At 36.3% G+C, this 25,779-nt stretch overlaps 1 protein-coding gene across 6 annotated transcripts in view; it reads left to right on the forward strand.

Moving 5' to 3' along the window:
* PTK2 (protein tyrosine kinase 2) overlaps window positions 1-25,779 on the forward strand; it is a 434,883-nt gene that overhangs the window by 218,015 nt on the left and 191,089 nt on the right. For all 6 annotated transcript variants that reach the window (XM_036741078.1, XM_036741072.1, XM_036741073.1 and 3 more), the window contains one exon: window positions 14,002-14,056. In XM_036741078.1, coding sequence (XP_036596973.1) covers window positions 14,002-14,056 — 55 coding nt within the window. The remainder of the gene's footprint in view (window positions 1-14,001; window positions 14,057-25,779) is intronic.

The following is a 25,779-nucleotide window of genomic DNA, read 5'->3' on the forward strand; positions in this document are numbered from 1 at the left end:
ATCAATATGAGGCTTCAGGGATCCATTTCTGTTTGTTGTCTTTACCATCTGTACCTTTTTCTCCATTCCCATTTTACCAGTACTTTAGTAGATGCCATCATTATCTCCCACCTGGACTGTTGGAATAAACTCTAGGTCTTTCCACTCAACTCAGTTCATCTGCTTCAGCAATAATCTTCCTTATGTAAAGACCTTAGCACATCACTCCTCTGCTTAAAATATCTTGAGTGGCTTCTGTTGCCTACAAAGTAAAGTTCAGGTTTTTTTGCTTAGAATTTAAGGTCCTCCTCCATCCTTCCCCCAAGTCTGTTGGAACCTTGCTTTCTGGCCTTATCTTCTTAGTACTCCCCGGTAGGCACTCTGTTCTTCAGCCATAATGAACTATTCTCATTCCTCCCAATATTATATTCTTACATTCTCTTCCCTCTGTTCTTTTCTTCAGGGTGTTCTCTACATTTGGAATGTTTGCTGCTCCCCCCTCGCCACTCCCAACCTTTTGAATTGCTTTCCATCCTTTAGAGCTTAACTCAAATCTTCCTCCTGTTGGCAATTAATACATGAATAAGCAGTTATTAAGTATTTACTTTGGGTGAGGTGCAATGCTAAATTCTGAAAATACAAAGAAAAATAAAAAACAAACACTGTCCTTAAAGAACTTTCATATTTTAAGAGTGAAAATAGCATGTACATAAGTACATAAATACAAAGTATATTCAGAGTAGATAAACAGTAACTGTAGGGAGAATGACCACTGGCATCTGGGGGAACCCAGAAAGGCCTCCTACCTTTTGAGCAGAGAAGGTCACATTTAAACCAAGACTTGAAGGGAATCAGGAGTATTGAGAGGCAGAGTGAAGAGGGTAAATATTTCAGGCAAAGGATCCAGCCAGTGCGGAGGCATGAAGAGGGAAATGGGAGTGTCTTATTCTAGGAACAAGAAATAGATCACTGTGTCTGGACTATAGAATGCATGAAAGGGGGTAGTGTAGGAAGACTAGGGTGGTCTAACCGTTTTATGGCAATTGCATCCACTGATGCAGATCAGCAATTCATCTATAACTTAAGCGGTTTCATGGCTTTACCCATGGTCACACAACTAGTATGCCTCAGTAGCAAAACTTGAACTCAAGTCTTTGACTCTGATGCTGTCCCTTAATCTATATAATGCTCACTGTCACTGCGTATCATCCTGTTTTGTCTATAGTTTGACATATTATTAGTAGTATCAGTAGCAATAATACATTTACAAAGTGCTTTTACAAAACGTATTGATGATCTCACTTGAACCTCACAATATGTTTTGTGTGTTGTGTTTGTGGCTCACATACACACATAATGATAATGTACAGTGAAAGTGAGTATTGCACCCTGACCAAGCACTCTGCTTGGCTCTGAGGGAGATAAAAAGTTTAGGTAAAGCATAGTATTTATAGTCGAAGAACCCACAATGTAGTAGGGAAATTAATCTCATTGTTCAGTCTGAAATAGACCCTTAACACATGTTTGTTGATAAATTTATAGTATGTTCAGTTTTTATTAGAATCCTAACAGGGTCAAAAGTTTTTAGACCTATCTTTCTTCTTCAAGTATATAGATAAGTAGAATCAGATAAACCAACTAAGGATATACCCAGTTAGAACACTTAGTAGAAACAATAGACTTTCAAAGAAAAAGAACAAATACACCTGTCTATTTATTAAGATGAAAAAAATGAGAAAAGAAATTATAAATTATCTAACATGAAATCAGTAACAGTCCAATCAGAAAATCGTATACTAACTGTAAAGTTAAGAAACCCATGAATGTAATTTATTTAGTCTTTGAAGGGATCACAAGGGGAATTGCTGTGTGAAATCCAAAAAGCAGTGTTAGGTTAATGACCTGGATTATGAATTGGCTGGCAGAGTTATAGTAAATGGCAACAAATCCTCTTGTAGAAGAATAACAAATTTGATAGTCCTCCAGGGCTCACTTTAGACGCCTGTCCTATTTCACTGATTTGGAAAGTGAAGTGATTTGAATGGCATCCAACCAAATCTGTATGTGATGCCAAGATAAGAAAACAAGCAGATAATTGACAAATTAAATTCAATGTCAGAAAATATAGGTTATGCATTTAGGGAATGAAGTGGGAAAAGACAGCCAAGTGTACTATGAATAGAATTCATCTAGAGGAGACAAAGAAAGAAACTCCCCCTAAGAGATGATATCTGCTGGTAATATATATGTTACTATATTTTTCTCTTTTAGCAGCAAGAAAAGGCATTTGAAAGTGTGGGAATATATAGAATAATATATCCATTACAGGAGGAAAAAGAGTGATAAGTTTAAAGAAACACTGAAGAAGTTTTTGTAAATGATGATTGTAGGGGAACCACAGGTTTCTAGGGGTGACCGCCGCGGCCCCAAAATACCTACACTCCGGGTCCTACCAAAAGAATTCGACTCAAGCCTTCTCAGACAAGGGAAAAGACAAAGTTTATTAGGGATTCACCATAATGGGCTGTCTTAAGAAACCCCCCCCTTTGTGACGCCTGTTTCCACAAGCGGGCCAGATTCAACCTACTGAATTAGATTGAATCTGAGCACCTTCATGGAGGCAAGATGGAGATTATATACACAAAGATTATAGGAGGGATTGAGGGGTGGTCTGGGGTGACTAGAGGAGGGGTTTAGGGAGGGTCTTGAGGGGAAGTCTAAGGAGCACCAGGTGAGGTCAGAGTCCAGGAACTAAGAGAATGGAATTAAGGGCAGGAAGTTCCTGAAAGCATGGATACTGATAATATCAAGGTTGGGAAGTAACTGAAGGCATGCATATCTATAGTTTACAATAGAGGGCAAGGTTTAGGCCTAATGATAATGTGAGGCTATAGTCTCTGGGGAAGGCCAGATCTAGTTGGAAGATTCAAGGACAGTTCAAGGGGGCTCCCAGAGACTATTCCAGATTCAAGGGGGTTCTCAGAGACTGTGCCCTCATCAACACCACCAGGTAGGAAGAAGGGCAGCAAGTGATTTTCTAAATTCAACAGTCTTTCATAATTATTATAGTATAATAATAATAATAGTTCACTTTTATAGAGTACTTTATATTTACCAAGTATATCTATTATCTCATTTGATCCTAACAATAATCATGTTTAGTAGGTATGTAGGTCTTATTATTACAGTTTTTTATAACCTTTGCTCTTATAGAACAGAATTAAATGAATTTCACAAGGTGATATAGGTAGTCAGTGTGGACAACTGAGGTCTTCTTTAAAAAGGTAATAATTAAATCAGAAAATAGGATAATAAGTGTTGTCGTTCAGTCATTTTTCAGTTGTGTCTGAGTCTTTATGACCCCATTTGGGGTTTTCTTGGCAGAGATAGTGGAGCGTTTTGCTATATCCTTCTCCAGCTCATTTTACCGATGAGAAAACTGAGGCAGGAGGTTTAAATGACTTGCCCAGGGTCCCACAGTGTCTGAGGCCAGATTTGAACTCAGAAAGATGAGTCTTCCTGAGTCCCAGGCACAGCAGTCTAGCCACTGTGCCACCTAGCTGCCCCATAATAACTATGAGGGACATTGTAAGGCTAACGAACTCATGGATATAATTTACTTAAAGTGGTCTTTGAAGGGATCACATGGGGAATTGTATGAAATCCAAAAATCATTGTTAAGTTAATGACTCTTCAGAGTTCTAATCCACTCCCAGAGTAAGAGTCAGAAATTATATTCAAGTTTGGACATACTTTGAGTTAATCCAGAAATTACTTTGATATGGATAGCTTAAGGGAGAATAGGAAAGAAAATGAAGATAAATGGGGATATTAGCACCTATCACCATTTCCGTATAAGTATTCCTATTAGAATCAAAATGCCAAAGGGTTTGTTTTATAATTTCAGACTTCTTTTTCAAAGTACCACTATCTTCCTATCCATTGGCATTGTAATTCTCAAATCCTCACTTATACTCACCCTAAATATCCAATTTATTTCCAGATCTTTTGATCTTTATGTCTTGTGTATGTCCCACCATCCAGATGCAGGTCCTCATTACCTCTTTCCTCAACTATGGCCATAATCTCCTGGTTGGTCTCCCTACCTCAAATCTTTCCTTATTCCAATGTCTTCCATTCAGCTGTCAAAATATTTTTTATACAATGCAGCAGATAGGCCAGTTTGAGCCACAGCGTATGGTAAACAGAGTAAAATATAAATGATGTTGGGAAAGTAGGTTGAGACCAGGTTGTAAAGACTTTCAGATGCCAAAGAGAGAAATTTTTATTGATGCTAAAGGTCGCAGGAAGCCCACTGGAATGAATGAACAGGAATTATAGAATTAGACCTGTTTTATGGAATATCACTTTGTCAGCTATGTTTGTCAGCTGCATGGAGGATAAATTGGAAATAGAATCAATTTGAGGTCAGAAACCCATTTAAGGTGCTGCTTAGGTGGGAGACTGAGGGCCTGAAGTAGGATTTTGGCTGTGTAAAAGATGCAAGGGATATTGTAGACTTGGCTATTAATTGTGTATTTGGGGTTGAAGCGAATGAAGAGTCAAAGATGCCTCTAACCCTGATAATCTGTGTAACTGGAAATATGATGGTTACTTTAGCAGAATTAGGTAAATTTGGAACAGGGTTGGTTTGGGGAGAAGGGATAGATAATTAGTGCTGTTTGGACACATTGAATTTGAAATGCCTTTAGGAATCTAGTTCATCTAATTCATAATTTGCCGGTTGGTATAGGAGTGTAGAGTTCAAGAAAGGCAGGAGGCCTAGATATGTAAATCTGGGAGTTATCTACTATGTATCTTACTATGTAAGCTCATCAAGTCACTGAGAGAATATAAAGAGGCAAAGGAATGGAGCTTTGGGGTATAGGAAGAATTGAGTGGAAAGAATAGGACTGATAAATCTCCAGCAAAGGACATTCACAGGGCACTTTCCAAGATGGGAGAAACTGAAAGAAAACAATGTTGCAAAAATGCAGAGAAGAGACTATCCAGGACAGAATGTTTGGTAGTGTCAAATGCTGCAGATCATTGAGCTTAGTCATCATTGAGCCAACATTTTAATTCATTTCTCCTATCTACATCTGTTGGTCTTCCTATACCACCTTACTGCTTCAAACTTGGAACACTTTGGAAAGTGTTGTATGCAAATTGCTTACTTAAAATTTTTTTTTGAGTGCCTATTATGTTTAAGACAATCAAGCACTGTGGCAAATTGTGGTAGATACATAGGAAAGTAAGACATCCATTCTCAAGGAATTTATAATCAAATAAAAGAGATAAAGCATATATACAAATTATTATAATATAAACTTTACTCATTTTATATTTGTTTTGTAAATATTTGTACATGAATGTGTTGTCTTCTTTGGATGCAAGCCTCAGTAGACCAGGGTTTTCACTTTTGTCTTTGTATCCCCAGCATCTGGCACAAGGATGGGTACATAGAAAGTGATTAATAAATACTTATAAAATGAATGTTGAATAGATGAATGTAATATGAATAACACAAAGTGCTATATGTGTATTTTAGTGTCTTCAAATTAATAATGAATATGAATATAATTATAGTAATATTTGTTGCTGATTCACTTAATTCAAGATTGTTTAGCTCTTTAACCATATGATTTTATATATTTTTTAAATTTTTTCACACTTTTATTAAAAGTTTTGAGTTCCAGATTCTGTCACTATCCCCCTCCCCGCCCCCGAGATAGTAAGCAATCAGATACAGGTTATAGACATGCAAATGGTCTTATATTTTTAAAATTATTGTGAATTCCTATGATTCCTGAGATGCAATTGGTAACTTTTGAAAAATTGTATCACAACTCTCAGACTAATGGAACAGAGCCACTTTAACTTTACTGTCTACATACTTTCTTAAATTTAAAATCTGTGGCGAAAAGATAAATAGGTAGTGTTTCAGGCAAAGAAATAAGAAACACTATCTAACCCTAACCCGAAATACCTTCTTGTCCTTGGAATATTAATACCTAGGATGTAGTGGGTGTCTCCATCCACTAAGGTTTTGATTTGATGCATTGTTATGGTATCAAGATGATACTAAATTCTCAAAGAACCTCTTGTTCTGGTGGAGCCAAGCTATCAGTTACCCTATCAAATAATAAAAATTTTTAGTCCAATTCTGCCAATACAGACTTTCTGCTTGGTCCAAAGATCAGTCTGTCTAATTTCAAAGAAGCTCATCATTAGGTTGTCTATAGGTAATAAAGTCTTCATCCACAGCAACTCTCAAACGCTTTCTATAGTGAATTGAGGGTCAGTATCAGTGAATGGAGTACCTACTGTGATGGAACCACAGATCCTTGAACTATTGAAGAGTTAGGTTCCACATCATTGGAGATCTAATAATAATAGTTAATGATAGCTAGCATTAAGTATGTTATGGTTTATGGACCACTTAACATATGTTATCTAACTTGATCTTTACAACACTCTTGACAGACACTATTATCATCTTCTAAGTAGAAGATAAATACCACTTATCAGGGACAATTGATTGACTGTTGTAGAACAGTGGTGCCCAACTCAGAAAACCATACATAAGGATCCCTGCAGGCCACATGTTGCTTTAGAAAACTACGTATTAACATTATCCATTTTCTATTGTGTTTTTATTTATTCTGTTAAATATTTCCTACATAAATTTTGATCTGGTTCAGGTGCCACTGCCAGTTTGAAACCTCTGCGGTAAAGGGATTTCTGTTCAGGTTTTTGTTGATTTAGATGACCTTTTAGATCTTTCCAATTATAAAATTTTATGTTTACAAAATAGTCACAATCCCTTATATTTATTATTGTTGTTTGTAGTTTGAAATTTCATTCAAGTGCATTGTCTTACTGAGATAAGCAGGACAGATGTTAGTCTCCATTTCATATATGAGAAAACTAAGATTCTAAGCATAAATGAATCATTTCTTTAAAGCTGTTTACCAGTGACTTGATTTTACCCTCTCATATCTTCTCTACTTAAGTAGGACCTCTCTGTACTTTCTGTGTAGGTAAAGCAGGATTATACCTTAGGGATATTAGTTTCAGGGCTTTATTCCTTGAGGAGAGTATACAGTGTTATAGAAGCCTTAGGCTAAAAATAAAGCAGACACATCAATTGCAGTTTTGGGAATTGTGAAGTTGAGGCACCATGACAGAAAGCCAATTTCCAAATGAGGGCAGATCATTCAGGATCTTTTATTGTTAGTCTTCAAAGATTAAACTCTTTAGGAGAACTGCTGGAGAAAGAAATTTAAAAAAAAAACTAATATAACTATGGTAGTATTAGTTAACTAGTTAATATCATGGTATTTTCAGATTGTAAAAAGAAGATTGTTTTAAATTTATCCCTCTATTAATTTTTGAAGGTACATTATAAAACTTTAATTTTTAATATTCTGATCATTTCTTTCATTGAGTTGCTTTATAGCATAAGTTGGATGTTTGAATGTTCTTTGAAAAGTTTTATATTGGTTTAGTGTTACTTTTTCCCTAATGACAATACAGCTGAAAAGCTAGGTTTAAAGTTCTTTAATCTATTCATTCAACAAACAGTAAATGTTTGCTATCTACAAATATTTGTAATTTCACAGTTTCTGCTCTTGTGAAATTTGCTGTCTTTTGCATAGCACATATACAAATAATTCAAACTTAAATGTAATCTATAATATCTTTCTTGAAAGAGGCTTTAGAATATAGTATTAATATATCCATCTTCCTAATTCAGGAATTATGTCGATGTGATCCTTTACAAAAGGTTACTCAACCTCTGCTTTAAATGGTGGTAACTGGTACTGGTAGTAACATGGGACATACTTGGTTTCCAAAGCAGCAAATTTCTTTGTTGATTAATTCCTATTGGTAGGAATTTTTATTTGGGTCCCCAAATTTACCTCCCAATAATCCCCTCCCCCGCTGCCCCCAGTTGTCCTAGTTCCATACTCGAGAGACAACTGAAGTGCCTGCTTCCTCTTTTACCATCAAGCTCTAATTTTACTGAGAGCCAAGTCCTAAGGCAATTAGAGGAAAGTTTCCCCAAAAAATGTACTTAAAAATAGAATAGAAATGGAATAGAAAGGGAAGGGGTATCATTTAATCTTCTTGGACCTTGCTGAGATGCAAAGTGCTTTCTGAGGATGCAAGAGGGAAATATTTTTGTAAATGGGAATGTTGTTGGAGGAGGTAAGATGTGAGGTGTGTTTTGAAGGGTTGCTAGTATTTTAGCTGGCAAAGACTGAGGTGGCTGAGTTTGAGTGGAAGAATAGCAGAGGATAAAAGCAATGTGCAGAGTCAAAGATGTCATTAGTGAAAAGTGAATAGTCTAGTTTAGCTACTGAATATGTATACATATTTACATTTTTATGTCTACACATTGTTATACGTACACACATATGTACATGTATTGATGTGTGTGTGTGTATGTGTGTATAAACATGATGCAAAAGTATAAAACTTCCAAGGAAAGTTAGCACCAAATTGTAAAGAGTCTTGAATTTTAGACTGAGGAACTTGTATTTTTATTCTGCTAACAAAGACTTTTTCAAAGTCATACATATATGTGGTTATAGGGTCACAGATTTAAAGCTGGAAGGGACTTAGAAGTCAGTCCAGCCCCCTCATTTTACAGATGAATAGGCTCTGAGAGGTTGAATTGGCCAAGGTCATCCAGGAAGGTAAGTGATGAAGTGAGGATTGAAACTCAGGTTCTCTGAGCCAAATGGAATCTTCTTTCTACTTAGACCATGCTGAGTGAGGAACAGAAACAAGAGTTTGATTGAACCTAGGTGCTCTGACACTAAATCAGGTTTGTTTTTTTCCTGTTATACTATTCCTCTTTCCATAATTGAAAATCACTTATAAGTATATACACTTGTGAATCTTGGGGAAATTTCATAGAGATCTTTTCTTAGATTTTATTAACTTAGTTTGTCAACCTATTAGCATGTGTGCGTGTGTGTACACACACACACACACACACACATATATATATATATATAGATGTAACATAGACTAGAAATATTAAAAAGGTATATGAATAGAGAGTATGATATTTACATCAAACCAGTGTGGCTAATTGTATTTTAAGGATGAAAGGCAAAAGAAATACACAATTGGAAGAGTTATGGACAGTAGTTATTGGTATTCCATGTTCAAGCTAAACTGAGAGGGGAGTTCTCATTTCATTAATCAGTATCTAAAGACTTAATATCAATGGTGTGATGGCAATAAATATGTAAAGAAGTAAGACTTTGAAAGGCATTTTGGTAAAAATGGCTAAAAACTGGAAAAGATGAAAAAGCGTTTAAATAGCCAAAGAATGTGAGAGATAGAAATAAGATAGAAATAAAATAGGAGAGTGTAAGAGTGTGTAGAAAGAAGCCGGGAGGCAGAAGTGAGGATGAAGAGAATTCCATGGGAGATAGCGAGTGAAAAGGCGCAAAATTGGGAGATGGAAGAACAGTAAGAAAGTAGGTGTTGCTCACTTATAGTGTACTTGGGAGAGGAGTAAGGAGTAAGAAGATTGTAAATGTGGGTGTGGGAAGGGACCTACACAAAAGAATGTGAAGGAGAAGTGGAGGGGAAAGTCACATAGACCTACACTTTAGGAAAATGATTTTAGCATCTTAGTGTAGAGTATATTGATCTGGGGAGAGACTTGAAGCTTGCACAGTAGTGCAAGTAATGTATCTCTGTAAGTGAGTAGAAGGGAGTGTATAGTATATAAGAGATAGTAAAATTGACAAGACTTGGCAACTAGTTAGATATGGAAGGGGAGTACAAAAGAGAAATCAAGGATGACACGCTGTGATTTCAGGCCTGGGTGACTAATAATTTAGTAGTGTCCTTGACAATAACAGGTAGGGTTTGTGGGGGGGAAATGATTTCTGTTTTGGGTATGTAGAATTTGAGATGTTTACAGAACATCCATTTTGAGATGTCTGAAATTGAAGATGTGAGTTCTGTTTTAAGCTTGTAGAGTTTGACATGTCAGTGGTATATTTGTTTTGAGATGTCTAAAAAGTCAATTGAAGATGTGAGGCTCAAGATCAGGAGAGAAGTTAGGGTTGGTTATATAGATCTGGAATCATCTGCAGAGATGATAATTGAACTCATGGGAGCTGATGAGATCAGCAAGCAGGATAGTACAAGTATTGTATAGACTCAGAACAGAAACTTGGAAAGGTTACCTATCATTGGTGTTTACAGAACCAGCAGAGAGCAGTGTCATGAAAACCTAGAGAGGAGACAGTATCCAGAAAGATAGGGTGATTGAGTAATAAAGGATGGAGTGAGGTCAAGAAGGATGAAGAATTAGGAAAGGGCATTAGAGTTGACAATTATGAAACCACTGGTGACTTTGGAGAGAACAATATCACTTAAATGATAATTTCGGAAGCCAGATTGCAGTGAGTCTAGAACTAAGTGATTGAAGAGCTTGTGGAGGTACCTACTATAGGCACTGTTCTCAAGGAGTTTTGCTGAATTTAACTGAGGAGGAGAGATATAGGATGATACCTGGCAGGAATAGTCAGGGCAAGTGAGGGGTTTTGTTTGTTTTTTAAATTGAGGGAGACATGGGTGTGTTTAAAGGCATCAGGGAAGGATCCAATAGATAGGGAAATATGACATGTAAATGTTAACTGTATAATTTGGCATAATGATGGTGATACCACAGATGCTATCCAGCTCCCAGAGTCTCGGCCTTCTACCTGACAAATTAAGGCCCATGGATGCTTAAAATTTAAGGTATTTGAAATCTTAGAACTTAGAAATGCTCAAGGCTACTCACTTTGAGCTGTTTTTAAAGAAATAGGCAAGAATCTCATTTTATGGACAGGTCTATGTCTGTATTTCTAACATTTTTTATGATGGTGGGAAGGAGAGAAACCAATTCACAAATGAACCTTTGAAACATAACCTATTGTTAAGTTTAGCCTACCATTATTCACAGGATTGTAGGAATGTGGGGCTAGAAAGGAATCTTGGAGATCATTTGGTTTAAAAAAAAAAAGGTATGTGTAAGATCAGTTCAGCAAACATTTTTTTAAAAAGCACCTACTATGTGCAAAATATTGCTGTATTACATTCAGTAGCTTGCTTTGTAAAGATGAACCCTGTTTTTTGTATTCTTTTTATAGTTAAATTTACTTTTTTTTTATCATGGATAATCATCCCTTTCCTTATCAGTTTAGTACATTTAGGTTTTATTGTGTTGAGTTTTCTAAGATAGGAACATACATATTTTTTTGGTTGCTTTGGCCCAAAGAAAGGTTATCCTTTACAATGCTAACCTACTGAAAAGAACAATGTATGTTATAAAACACTGCCAGATGCTTTGCTAAAGTAGGGATGAAGGTGACCTTGTATTAAAAACAGGGCAGCTCTGTGTGTACCTTGTCTTGTTTCCTGAGAGAGACTTTAATTTAGATATCTATAATAAGCACCAACTGAACACTGAATGTAGCATTAAGTGATTATCTGAGATCCTAAAAAGTCTGTGATGTGATACCTAGGCTGGATTGATAAATTGATTGACTGATAGAAGAATCAACATTCTGGATCTTTCATAGGATCTTTGCATATCTTCAGGTTACTTATTTAAGTAGTTTATACCTATTTCCTCATTGACACAGAGTGTATGGCAGAGAAAGAGCATCTATCTATACATGCAAGTATAATGTGGATGAACTAATTAAAATTGGTTTAAAAATACATTGAAAAACTACCATGATATAGTGTTCAAAGCACTCAGAGTTGTAAAATGTGGCTCTGACACAGCAGCTGGTAGTACAGGAGATAGAGCCTGGGGTTTGGAGTCAGAGATGCCTGCGTTCAAATCCTGCATCTGACTCTTAACTAGCTGTGTGACCCCAGGCCAGTCATTTAATTTCCCTCAGACTCACTTTCTTCGTGTGTAAGAGATAATAATAGTACCTTTCTCATAGGATTGTTGCGAGGATAAGTTGAGGCAAGACATATAAAACCCTTTGCAAACCTAATAATGTTATAGTATGCTAGCTATTACTATGTAATAACAAGTCATTTAACTCATTGAGCCTCAGTTTATACATTTTAAAAATGGCAGCTATATCCATACTAACTACCTCAGAAGGATGTTGCATATAAAGTACTTTAAAAATAGTAAGTTGCTATAGAAAAGTGAGCTATTTTATTACATAAATTCTTAGGGTTTTTGTCATTCTCATACTCATCGAAGTTATTGACAATAAATTCATCAATTTATCAGTCTTTTATTTCATACTTAGATTTTAGAATTGGGGAATTAGGACATTTGGATTCTGTTTGGAAGCAGTGAGTAAGAGTGCTATATTTGGAATCAGGAAGGCCTAAGTTCAAAGCCAGCCTGAGACACTTATCTATGTAACACTTGGCAAGTCACTAACCTTTCTCAACTTAAGTTCCCACTACCTTATGTAAGATCTTCCACCCTAAAGTGATAATGAATTCTTCTACTATGAGTACAGGAGTTGTACCTTCGAGAAAGACCATGAGCCAGGCTCCAAACACATTGAGGAAGGAAAGATAGGTAGAGGTATCTGGATTAGATGGTAAATCTGAATAGTTTGAACCTCAAGGAAAGAGAGGTGTCTACATGTTGATAGTAGAGGGAGAGTCTGGATGTGGCAATGGGAAGCAGAGTATTCCAACACTCCCACCACAAACAGTGAATCAGGCATGACGAGTGAAAGTATAACTAGTGCAAAAAGGCTCATAAGGGACACATTGTCATCAGGAGGTAACTAGGTCTCAGTGAATGCCAGATAAAGGAAAAGTTTAAGATGAAAGCAAATTCGTTAACTATGGAGCAGGCATTACAAAGAGCACAGTGGAAGAGACAGATAAATATAGAGTGAGTTGCTAATTCTTTTATCCATTTTTATTTTACTTTCCTATAGTCTGTTCATTTTTCTATCCCTACTGGTCTCAGAAAACAGCAAAAAGCAAATACAGGAAGTAGTTCTGCTTTCCTGCATACAGGTTCCATCTAGTGGCTAGTAACTGAGCAGTGTCAGCTTTATAATTTGAAAGAATTAAGTGAGATAATATACAACTATTTTGAAGTTTATTTAATTTATACTTGTTACTGTGGTGACGGTTGTTATTGTTCACACTTTCTAACCACAACTTTTCATGGAGGGAAATGATTCAGTTTTTGCTCTCTTTATTTCCTTCTAAGTTGTCAAGAATATTTTATGGCAGAAAGGGCAACTTACCATAGAGGTGTCCTTCAGAGACCATATACATACATGTATGTACATACACACATACTTCATAAGAAAGGTGACTTCTAATTGACTTAACTCCTTGAACAAGTTGCTATTAATTACCCAACCTTTTTGGCCCCACTGAGTTTTTTGAAAGAAAAAGATGATCTAATGATCTTTAAGTTCCACATCTTATGATCTGTACTTGGCCTTATGTTATGATCTAAGCTCATGTTACAAAATTTATTTATTTTTTAATGAAATTTTACTTGAGTAACCAGTATGATATAATGGAACATGTACTGGATTTGTAGTCTTGTTTCAGCTCCCTAGTCACACCTCTAAGGTTCTGTTCAGCTCTAAATCTGTGATTCTCTGAGCATATAAAGTATGTGCTAGTGCCATCAAACCTGGTGCATCTAAGTCATTATATAGCTGGGATTGTATTTATGCTGATTAATCTCATTTTAAGATAGTGAATCAAGAATTGATCATAGTATTTTCTAGCACATGCTATAATACATTTTAGAAAGGTTTTCAATGCAGGTTGAAGCAAAGTGATTTCTTATAGACTTCTTTTTTCTCTACATAACTTGGAAATCTTTACCGGAATCTACCATTCCCCAAGCTTACTGTTTAATCAAGATTTTATTGTACCTTTATCCTTTTGTGCACCTATGTGTTCTTATTTCCTTGCAAGATTTTCATTTTATTTATTCAGCTGGTAGTGTTATTTGTTAATATACTTCTTTTTGTATTTCAGAAAGGATGTTGGTTTAAAGAGATTTTTTCCTAAGAGTTTGCTGGAATCTGTCAAGGTAATTATAGTCTTCTTTATCATAATCAAATCAGGCAAATACATTTCCCTAAATGTGAGGTGCTTTGCAAAAATTAAAATTACTTCCACCTTATTTTTTATTTATGATCATAAAGGTAGTTATTCACTTAAAGAAGTGTTAAATGTTTATACAGATACAGCTCTGTTCTTTAAAATAGTATGTTAAAATATAGTACAAAAATACAGATCAAAATACCGCCCCCCCCCAAATAACCAAACTCACATTGATTCCAATACCCAAACTTGGTCCTGGAAAACAGAAGATGAAATACATTTCCCTATTCACGTTACAGAGCTGAGGGACTCCAAATGAGAGCTATTATTCATGCTATGGGATGTGGTCCTTTGTCAGTCTGTTTTGCCTTATTCTTTTTATTTCTTACAAGGAAGAATTCTATGGGGTAGGCAAAATCTCAGAAAGAAAAGATTATGGTACTAAAAACATAAAGCATCAATATAACTGACCTCATAAAACAAAAAGAAACATTGGAGATAAAAATGAATTTGGAGAAAGCTTGACAAAGAGACCTTTATTAAACCAGGTAATCTCAAAGTTGTTTAAGCATGAAACTGAACAGGTGACACAGGACAGCAAATGGAAAAACTGTGTAAGTATTTGTGTGACAAATTATTTTCTCCATCAATTACCAGTGGAACCACCACATTTGGACTTCAATTTCACCATCCCCCAAATGATGGGCAAGAAAATAGAAATGTCATCAAAGACAACAAAAGATGAGAAGATCGGCTGGACTAGATTAAAAATACACAAAGGACATCAGTCAGTCAATAAACATTTATTAAGCACTTACTTTATGCCAGGCACTGAACTAAACACTAGGGATACCAAGAAAAGATAATAATCCCTGCCCTCAAAGAGCTCCAGTCTAAATGGGGGAGACAACAAGCCAACAAATATATACAGACAAGCTACATATAGGAAAAATAGAAAGTAATTAAGAGAGAGAAGGCACTAGACATAAGAAGAATTGGTAAAGGCTTCCTTTAGAGGGTAGAATTTTAGCTGAGAATTGAAGGAAACCATAGAGGTCAGTAGTTTTAGTGGAGGAGGGTGAATATTTGAGGTATGAGAGACAGCCAGAGAAAATACTCAGGCTGGAGAGACAGATTATCTTGTTTGAGGAACTACTAGGAGGCCAATGTCACTGGGCTGAAGAGTATGTGATTGGGGTTGGGTATAAAGTGCTAGTAGATTGGAAAGGCAGACAGGAAGCTAAATTATGAAGGACTTGGAATGCCAGACACAAATTTTTTAATGTAGATTTTTGAATACATTAAAGGTTTGAATTCCCAAGTTATCTGAAGGAGGGAAGGGATATGAAACACATAGGAAAAGCTCAAGATTTCTTATTCCCAATAAGAAACATGGCAGAGAACAGTAATACCTCCTAACACTATATTCCTATTTTCCCATAGCTATAAACTTTTTATGAAAATAATCTCTCACTAAGGCAAGTAGGTGGCAAAGTGATCAAAATTCATCAAAAAAACTCCCTGGAGTTAGGGGGACCTGAGTTCAAATGTAGCCTCATATAACTTAACCCTCAACAAGTCATTTAACTTCCATCTTCTTCAGTTTTCTCACTTATAAAATAGGGATAATAATAGCACCTACCTCCCAGGGTTTTTATGAGGATAAATTGAGATAATATTTGTAAATTGCTTTGTAAACCTTAAAGGACTTTATAAATATTAATTATTAAGGACATCTAAAGCTAAAATATAGATTACCCTACTGGGATCAGGTTGACTCTCACAAAAAAACAGGGTAAATAGTAATATTTTGACTGGCAGCATTGTAATTTACTATTAACTATCCACATGAGAATTATATACAGGATAAGTTGGAAATAATTAACAGAGAGAAGACACTAGAATTTAGATGATTGGAAAGACCTCTTATAGAAGGTAGGAATTTAATTGTGACTTCAAGGAAATCAGGAAGCCAAAAGGCTGAGATGAGGAAGGAGAGCATTCTTGGCATGGGGGATAGCTAGAAACAAAATGGCCAGATCCAAGTGATGCTGAGAGATGGAACATCTTTTCTTTGAAGCACCAAGGAGAACAGTGTTATTGGATTGAGAAGTATGGGGGAAGCTGGTGATATATAAATAGGGTGGAAAGGTGAGAGAAGAGGTTATGAAGGGCTTTGAATGCTAAACAGAGCATTTTGTATTTCATCTTGCAGGTGATAGGGAGCTACTAGAATATATTGAGTAAGTGGATAAGATTTTTGGACCTGTGCTTTAGGAAAATTACTTTGATAGCTGGATGGAGGATGGATTGGAGTGGGAAGAAACTTGGGGCATATAGACAACCAGCAGAATATTGCATTTGTCTAGGTGTGAGATGATATGGGCTATCTTTAGGGTATTGGCAATATCAGAGGAGAAAGAGGCACATTTAAAAGATGTAGCACAATAGGAATTGATAACTGGTTGCATATGGGGGCTGAGATATAGTGAAGAATTGAGGCTGATGTCTAGGTTGTGAACCTGAAGGACTAGGAGGATGGTGTTTCATTAGACGGTAATAGGGAAGTTTGGAAGGGGAAAGGATTAGTAGGAAAAATAATGGGTTCAGTCTTGGATATGTGAGTTTAAGATGTCTATGAGACATCCAGTTGGAGATGTGAGCCCAGATAGCTTAGGGCAGGATAGGAAGATTTGGAAATCATCAACATAGGTATGATAATTAAATCCATGGGGGGCTGATAAGATAACCAACAGAAGTAGACTAGAGGAAAAAGAGAAGGGGGCTAGAGGCAGAGCCCTGTGACTCCCATGGTTAGAGGATGTGACCTGGATGGAGAGCCAGCAAAAGATAATGAAGAGTGGTCTGACAGGAGAGAGTGGTGTCCCAAAAACCTAGAGAAGATAGTATCAAAAAAGAGTGATCAACATTGTCAGAGGCTGCAAAGACATCATGAAGAATGAGAATTGTGAAAAGCACTTTGGATTTGACAATTAGGTGATGATTAGTAACTTGATAAAAAACAATTTTGGTAGAATGATGAGGTGAGAAACCAGATTGTAAGGGGTTAAGAAGAGAGTGAGAGGAGAAGAAATGGAGTTAATCTACTGTAGGAGTCCATTAATAAAAAATAATTGGCATCTGTTTTATTTTTTATAAAAAAGGAAGAGTAAGCATCTCTTGTATCCTCATCTGCAAAATCAGATAAATAGCTTTTGAGATACGTTTCAGCCTTAACTCTATGATCCTATGATAAAATCTGCGAACTTGAGGTCAGATTGTTTGACTTTTAATTCCTACCAAAAATCCACAGTATACTATTAAAGGGATTATTATTCCAGAAGAGGAAGCCAACATCATTTTATCAATGAGAACAGGTCATTCCAGACAGGGTTACAGATAGATCATGGGAGTGTTGTAGGTAAAGATGGCTTAGGTTTTGTTGAAGCATTTGGAAAGGACTCTTGCTTTTCTTATGGAAGCAATGGCAAGATTATATTTGGACAGTAGTATACTGTATTTCCCCATGTATAAGATGCTCCCATGTATAAGATGAACCTTAATTTTGGGGCCCGAAATTTGAAAAAAAAAAAGTATATTACATAAAGTTATTGAACTCAAGTTTTATTCATCTGCTCGTAGCTTTCAGGCATGTTTTGGGTAAATCTGGTGCGTGTACGCATGCTTAGTCCATTCCATTTCATGAACCTAAGCACCAATTGCGTCCTACTTTGAAATCAGTAACTTCTTTTTCATCAGCAATTCTTCTTGCCTCATGCTAAACCATCTGTGTGGATACAGGAATTCCAATTGCCCTTTGCTCTTCTTTCCATATCGTCAATTCCCTCTCTAAATTAGGACATTTTGCTGACTTGCCTCCCACGGCCTTCTTCTACTGTGGCGTTTTCAGTAGGGTTTCTTCTTCACAAAGCCGGTCTCGATTGTTTTATCATTTGGAGGAGGACCAAACTTAGGTTCAGCGGCATGGTTTCCATTCACTTTTGCAAACAGGATCACTTTTAACTTGAATTCAGCATGGTATGAAAATCTTTCCTGAGCCATTTCTGGGCAGAATGTGGGAAAATGTAACCTAATATACTGGTAACAAATGTGAAACAGTGAGCGCAAAGACAAGAAGTGCGAAAAAGCGGAACAACCGGAAAAAAAAGCGGAAAAAGTGCAACAACCCTGTGAGGTAGATGTTACTATTATTCTCCATTTTTACTTAGAAGGAAACTGAGACTTAGAATGGTTAAGTGACTTGACTGGTGTCTTGGCAAGTGTCTGAGGAAGAACTGGAACTCAGGTCTTCATGACTGCAAGCCTCGCACTATCCACTGAGCCACATAGTTATCTAAAAATCAGCGTCACTAGTATAAGATACAAGGAATGTCATTAGGCTGAAGATGATCTGAAAAAGATTTAGGGGTTTTGATGGAAAGCAAACTCCTCAACAGTATAATAAGGAAGTCAAAAAATCTAATGGAATTTTAGATTGCACTAAGCTACCCACAGCACTCAGAAGTAAGCAAATCATAGTCCTGTTGTACTTTGCCCTGTTCAGACCACATTTGATGTATTGTGTTCAGTTCTGGGTACCACATTTTAGGAAAGGCACTGATGAAGTGGAGAATGTCTAAAAATGGGCAATCAGATTGATACCCTAATTCTGAGGTGGCCCAGAATTCAGAGTGTATTTTGGTCCATGTTTTAAAACATGGCCAATTTGAGAAGTTGTGCTTCTGGACTACTCATGTATATTGAGAGCTTTATTTTTCAGATTTGTGTTTTTAATTTGCTCAGTGTGTATGTAAGGGGTTGGATGGAGTCAGGAAGGTAGTGAGAAAAGGCAGATTAATTTTAAAATGCTTGTTAACTGAAAAATAATAAAAATAAAACCTCAATGCAAAACAGTAAAGAGGCAGAGCACTGAAAGAAGCATTTGTAAGTGTTCATCATGTATCAGCTTGGTTGTAAAGTTCAAATGAAATATTGCTATGTAAGTATAGGATTTTGTTGTTTCAGTATACCAGCCTTATGATTATGTTGCTATGATGAAATCCTGTGGGGAAAACTTCTTTTGCCAATGCAAAAATTTGCTTTATTCCTTATACTCTTAGATGATTTCCTGAGTCACCAGTTTACTTACCTCTTGTCCAACATCCCACAGCCAATATGTGTAAGAGGCAAGAATTGAGTCCAGATCTTTTTGAATCTGAGGCCTGCATTCTATCCATTCCAGAGTATCAGGCTGACGGGGGCGGGGGGGGGGGGGGGGGGCGGAGCCAGACTTTTGCATTACTGTTCATTAGGAATCGGTCCATAGTTTTTCTTTCTGTTTTGTCTTTCTTAGTTTTAGGTTATCATAACAATATTTGTATCTTGGAAAGAGATTGGAAAAGTCATTTCTTTTCTTCTTATTGCCAACAGTTAAAGCCACACGTCAATTAAATTGTTCTTTGAATGTTTGATAAAATTTACTTGTGAATCCATCTGATTCTGGGCTTTTTTCCTTTTGTAGTTCATTTATAGCTTGTTTGATTTCTTTTTCTGTATTGGGTTAAGTAATCTATTTCTTCTTTTATTTAGGTATTTTATATTTTTGTAAGTATTCATCTATTTCCTCTAAGTTAAAAGTTTTGTTAGCATATAATTGAGCAAAATAGTTTCTGATAATTTCCTTTATTTCCTCTTCCATTGTTGTGAGTTCTCCTTTTTCACTTTTGATAATTTGTTTTTCCTTTCTCTTTTTTAAAAAAAAATCAAATTAGCTTACTATTATCTATTATTTTTGTCTTAAAACTAGCCTTTCTTTTATTTACCAGCTTGTTGATCTTTTTGCTTCCAATTTTATTACTCTTTAATTTTCATAATTCCTATTTTATTATTTAGTTGGGGATTTTTTTTTGTTCTTTTTTCAGTTTTTAAAATTTCATGCCTAATTTATTGACTTATTCTTTTTTTGTTGATGAAGGCCTTTTAAATGTACCTTTCAGAATACTTTTAGCTGCATCCCACAGGTTTGCTATGTTGAGTCATTATTGTTTTCTTCAGTGACATAGTCTGTTGTTTCTAGAAGTTGTTCTTGTACTCACAGATTCTTTAAAATTATGTTGTTTGGTTTCCAATTACTTTTTAATTCTTTAAGGGCCCTTTATTGAATATTATTTTTATCGCATTGTGATCAGTAAATGATATGGCTAGTATTTCTGCTTCTTTTGGATGAGGTCTTTATATTCCAGGACATAGTTTTTCTAAAGGTACTAGGTACAGCTGAAGGGTATGTAAATTCCTTTCTGTTCTTATTTAGTAACTGCTAAAGATCAATCATCTCTAATTTTTCTAAAGTTCTATTCTTAGAACTTAGAAAAGGTCTTTAACTTCTTTCTTATTTATCTTTTAGTTAAGTTTGTCTTGGTGTGAAAGGAGTACATTAAGATCTCCCATTATTATAGTTTTACTTTCTATTTCTCCATTCATTATTAACTAACTTTTTCTTGAGGTATTTAGATATTGTTATTGGGTACATATGAGTTAAGTATTGATTTTAATTCATTATCTCTAGTGCCTTTAAACCTAATTTCCATACCTGTTTTATCTTATCTGTATTTACTTTAGCCTTATCTGAAATCATGATTGCTACCTCTGCTTTGAGTTCAGCTGAAGCAGAATAAATTTTACTCTAGCCCCTCATTTCAGCTCTGTAAATCTTTGTGATTCAGATGGGTTTCTTGTAAACAACATATTGTTGGATTTTACTTACTAATCCATTCTGCTTATCCTTTTCTGTTTTATGAGTTCATCCCATTCACATTCACAGTTATGATTATTAATTATGTATTTTTCCTCCATCCTGTCTTTTGACTTTTTCCTCTTTTCTTCTACCTCCTTTACAAATAAAGTGGTAGAAGAGAGGATGTTTGCCTGACACTTGTGATCATATAACTGTTTCCCCTCTGTTGCAGTTCTCTTGATCCTAGGTTTTTTACTCTCTCTTTTCCTCTCCTTTTAATCCTCCTCTCATATTCCTCCCTGAAACATTCATGTTTGTTTTGCTTGTACCTTTACCTTTTCCTATCTTGCCCTCCCTCTTAGACCCTTCTGTGTCCTTCCCTTTTCCCTATCCCCTCCTATTTCTCTTCTGAGTTTAATGTATTTCTTTATTGAAATCTCTATGTATGACTATTGGAAGGGGGCCGGCGGTGAAAGAGATTTCACTGTATTAAATCTTCCTTTATCCAGTTCAAATAAATGTGAGGTTCACTCCTTCATTCATGACTGTATCCTTTTCATTATGCAATAGTGATTTATCTCCCTGTTTTCCTCCTTCCCTCCTCAATATAATTTTCTATCTCTCCCATTTTTATTTCCCCTAAGGTTATTAAAAGAAAAAACTACCCACAGACCTTCTGTTATTTTAACCTGTTTTAATTACCTTTTGGGCCTGGCTCAGGCCAGGAATGAATGCTGTTCTAGATCTGCCCAAAACACTAAAGGCTGAATCCCCAAGTGTTGTGGTAAAGCAGCCAGCCAAGGGTTTCAGTCCCATTTTGTAGATGAGGAAATTGAGGTTTAGAGAGAAGAAATACTAGTTCAAGGCCACATAGTTATTAGCAGAACTAGGACTAAATCCTAGATTTACCAACTCTACTCCCAATGTTTTGTTTTTCGTTTCACTATTTTTCCTCACATTTAACCCTTGATAGGCTGTCAGCAGAAGCAACAGCTACTATTCCTTAAAGTGATTCATTACAGATCAGTAAGCACTGATTACACATCACCTATGTGCAAGTACTGTTCGAGGCATTAGGGATACAGATATCAAATAAACCTTTAAGGAGCTTATTGTGTGCTTTGTCCTTCATTCTCGAAGAGGACCATGACATCAGGGAGATGATGACATGACTTGTAATTGACTTTGATTTGAGTGAGGAAGGGCTGTGCAAAGTCACAAGCCTCACTTTCTCCTCCAGAGCCATCTGAGTCCAGTTGCCTAATATTGAGCAGGATGACTGGAGATGGCCCAGGATGCAGTGGGAGAGCTTGGCCCCTTTAAGCTAAGGTCTTTTCAAGTTCTCACTTTGAGTGAGGCACCGCCCATTCAGTAAATAGGCTCCTTTAAGTTTAAGAAGTGAATCAAGGGATGGCCCCTTTAATTAAAAAAAAAAAATCAAACTGGAAGGTGAAGACCCTCAGGGTTGCTGACCAAAAGAAAAACAATTACTATTTACTTATGGTCTAATGGGAAGAAAAAATATGTACACAAGTAATTATGAAAAGTCTTACATAAAAGTACAAATTTGAGAAATAGGAGGAAATTTGAGAAATTTGAAGAGTAAAAGGTCACTTTAAACTGAGGATATTAGGCAAAATTTCATTGAGGATGTGGTGTTGAAGTTGGGCCTTAAAGTGAAGGGAAGGGTTTTCATAGGAGAAAATGAGAAATTCATTCCAAGCATAGCAGATGAAGTGAGAAAAGGCACAGAGATTAAAAAGGATAGGGAAGAAAGGGAAATGGTGAGAAGTCCATTCTGACTGTAATATAAATTACATGAATATGATTATCGGATAATCAAGCCCCCATTTATTAAATACTTTTATGTTCCAGACACTGGATTAAGCAAGAAAGATACGTTTAAGCCATATAGAGGTGTTTTGTGGGAGATCCTAAAGTAAAAGAAGTATTAGATCTGTTCTGCTTGCCCACAGTCAGAAGAAGTAGGAACCGTGGGTAGATATTTCAAAGAGGCAGATTTAAACTTAGTGTAAGGAAAAGCTTTTTAAGTATTAGTGCTATGCAAAAGTGGAATGAGTTGACTCAGGTGTCAACCAAAGGTTGGATGACCACTTCTCATGTTTTTTGGGCATTCCCATTCAGGTACAGACTGAAATAGATGGCTTCTGAGGTTCCTTCTAATTCTCACACTTTGTGTATTTGAATGCCAGTACCGGGAGTGATGGTAAAAAGGTGGGTTAATTTCTATAGATTGTCTTAACTTCAGGGCCAGGGCATTAAGCACCTTCTCAGGTGATAAGGAGAGGATTACTCCATGTATGTCACATATGCATGGCCTCATTGTCATTGACTGTGCCTCCCAACTACACAAAAATGGAGTTTTGTGAAATGAAGCATTTTGTAAAATGATAATCATTAATATATTGTGATGATGATGATGATGATTATAGTGATTTTATTATCACAGTGATATAAGTCCTTAGAAACTGATAGGGAAAATACTAAGATGCTAAAAAGCTATTAATTTCTTACCCTACAGAGGTCCTATTCCAGTGTCTTATCTTGGTGTGTAAGTGGCCCTGGGTTCTTAAGGTCTGTGCCCACAAAACACTGACTCTGACGGATGCCACCAAACTGGAGAGACTTTGATTAAAGACCTAGTGATGAGTTGTATATCTGTCATGTGTGAATTATCCTAGCTAAGTATAGAAAGTCTCATCACCAGAGAGTTGGCTTTTATCAGGTGATGCCTTTTTTTGACCATAGTAATTCATTAAACTGGCTACTAAGGCATAGAGGGGCTTTGACTTGAAGCAGTCGAGAAAGGACCCATATTTAAAATATTGAAATAGGAGTCTCCTATCCTACTTCTCAACTTTCTTTGAAATGCAAAAGGCCAAAGTTCATCAACAAAAGAGGTACACTTTGTGTAATGGTAAGAGAATGATTTAAGTTCTGAAGATGTAGATTCTGATCTTATTTCATTGATTACCAGTATTGTGCCCTTTTAACCCGTTTAAACCTCATCTTCATATATTCTAGAAATAATAATCTACAGTATTGCATTATCAATAAAATATTGGACTTGGAGTCAGGAGGATCTAAGGTCAAATCCTGCTTCAGACACTTACTAGTGGTGTAACCCTACCAGTCATTTAGTTCTATTTGACCCCATTTCCTTATTTTCAACATGGCAATATGGGTTTAGATTCATTTCTAACTGCCAGCTTTTTACTTGTCTGGCCTACCATTTTCCAAGCTCAGCTTGTCTAAAACTGAGCTCATCTTTCCTTCTAAAATTTTTGCCCTTCTTCCTGCCTTTTCTTTCTATATTAATGGCAGAATTTTCTTCCCAGTTATCCAGGTTTGCAATTTTAAGAGTAGTCTTTGACTTCTTGGTCTCTCTTGTCCTAGTTATCCAATCTTTTTGTAAGTCCTACTGAATTTTCACAGTATGTCTTTCATCCATCACTACTTTCCCATCTTCACTACCATCAGCCTGGTCAGGCCTTCATTTTCTTTCATTTGAAGTATTACAGTACTCTCCTAATTGTTCTCTCCTCTTTCACCTCATACACACTCACTTCTGATTATTCTTTTATGTGTTCTTAGGAGCAATCTTCCTAAAGTCCTAATCTGATCACATTACTCTATTACTTAAAGATTTTTTGTGGTTCCGTAGTCAAACAAATAAGCCTCCCCCTTAAGTCACTCTCCAGTATAATTTTAAACAACATTTGTTAATTTATCGCATATTACTCCCCTTTACTACTTGATGTTATAGGCCAGCTTAAGTATTTAGTCTTCTTTGAAAATACTTCCTGCTTAACTGTTTACATGTTTTTACTCACCATTGCTCTCCAACCCTGGAATGTCATCCTCCATTTTCTATGTGTTGCTATCCTACTCATTACTCAAGGCTCAAATTAAATAACACTTCCTCCACCAAGGGCAGGCAATGTGGTATAGTACAAAGAACATGTGATTCAGTTAGATCGTTTTAGGTTTATTGACTGACTGGGGCTGAAAAGACAAAAGTGAACACTCCTAGCCTTCGAAGAGTATTGTCTGCAGATCAGGGTAGGCAGTTAAACTATTTACAGATAAGTAAATGCAAATACGTACATAGTCAATAAAATATCATGGTGGAAGGGATACTAAGAAAGGGCAGAATCATGAAAGATCTGTTCTAAGAACTATACCTTAAACTGATTGAAGGGAACTCAGCTTTCCAACAGGTAGCAATGTACAGATGCAAGAGCATTCTATACCTTTATAAGGACATGGAGGTAGGAAGTGAAGTCATTTATGAGGAACAAATAAGTTAGCCATTTTGATTGAACTATAGAGAGCAGGAGAAAGTAATCATAGGCAGTCAACCTGGAGGCACAGATTGGTTCCAGATTGTAGAGAGCTATAAGTGCCAAATAGAGGAGTTTGTATTTTATCCTAGAAGTAAATGGAAGCCACTGAGGCTTCTTGAGCATGGGCAAGGCAGGGGGTAAGGGGTGGTGGGGAGATGGGGAGGGGAAGTGGATAGAAGAAGGAAAGCAAGAAGTTACATGATCAGACTTTTATTTTAGGAATTTCAGTTTAGCAGCTATATGGAAAGGTAGGAAATTGGATGCAAGAAGACCATTTAGGAAATCATTACTGTAGTCCAGAAGAGAGGTGACAACATTAATTAGCATGGTGATCCTGTGGATAAAGAGAAGGCAATAGATGTGAGAGCTGGTGTTGAGTTACAATAAACAAGACTTCTGTGGATTTGGCCATGTGACTTGCCTACTCAATCAACTCCAGTGGCTTCCTTTTGCCTCTAAGATAAAATACAAACCCCTCTATTTATTCTATAAAGATCTTCACAGTTTGGTCTCAACCTGTCCTTCAGCTGTATGATTCATTACTTTCCCTCCCATACTCTCTTATGTAGACAAACTAGCCTTCTCTCTACTACTCACACACTGCATACA

The sequence above is a fragment of the Trichosurus vulpecula genome, chromosome 1, assembly GCF_011100635.1.
Source record: "Trichosurus vulpecula isolate mTriVul1 chromosome 1, mTriVul1.pri, whole genome shotgun sequence".
NCBI classification, from domain to species: domain Eukaryota; kingdom Metazoa; phylum Chordata; class Mammalia; order Diprotodontia; family Phalangeridae; genus Trichosurus; species Trichosurus vulpecula.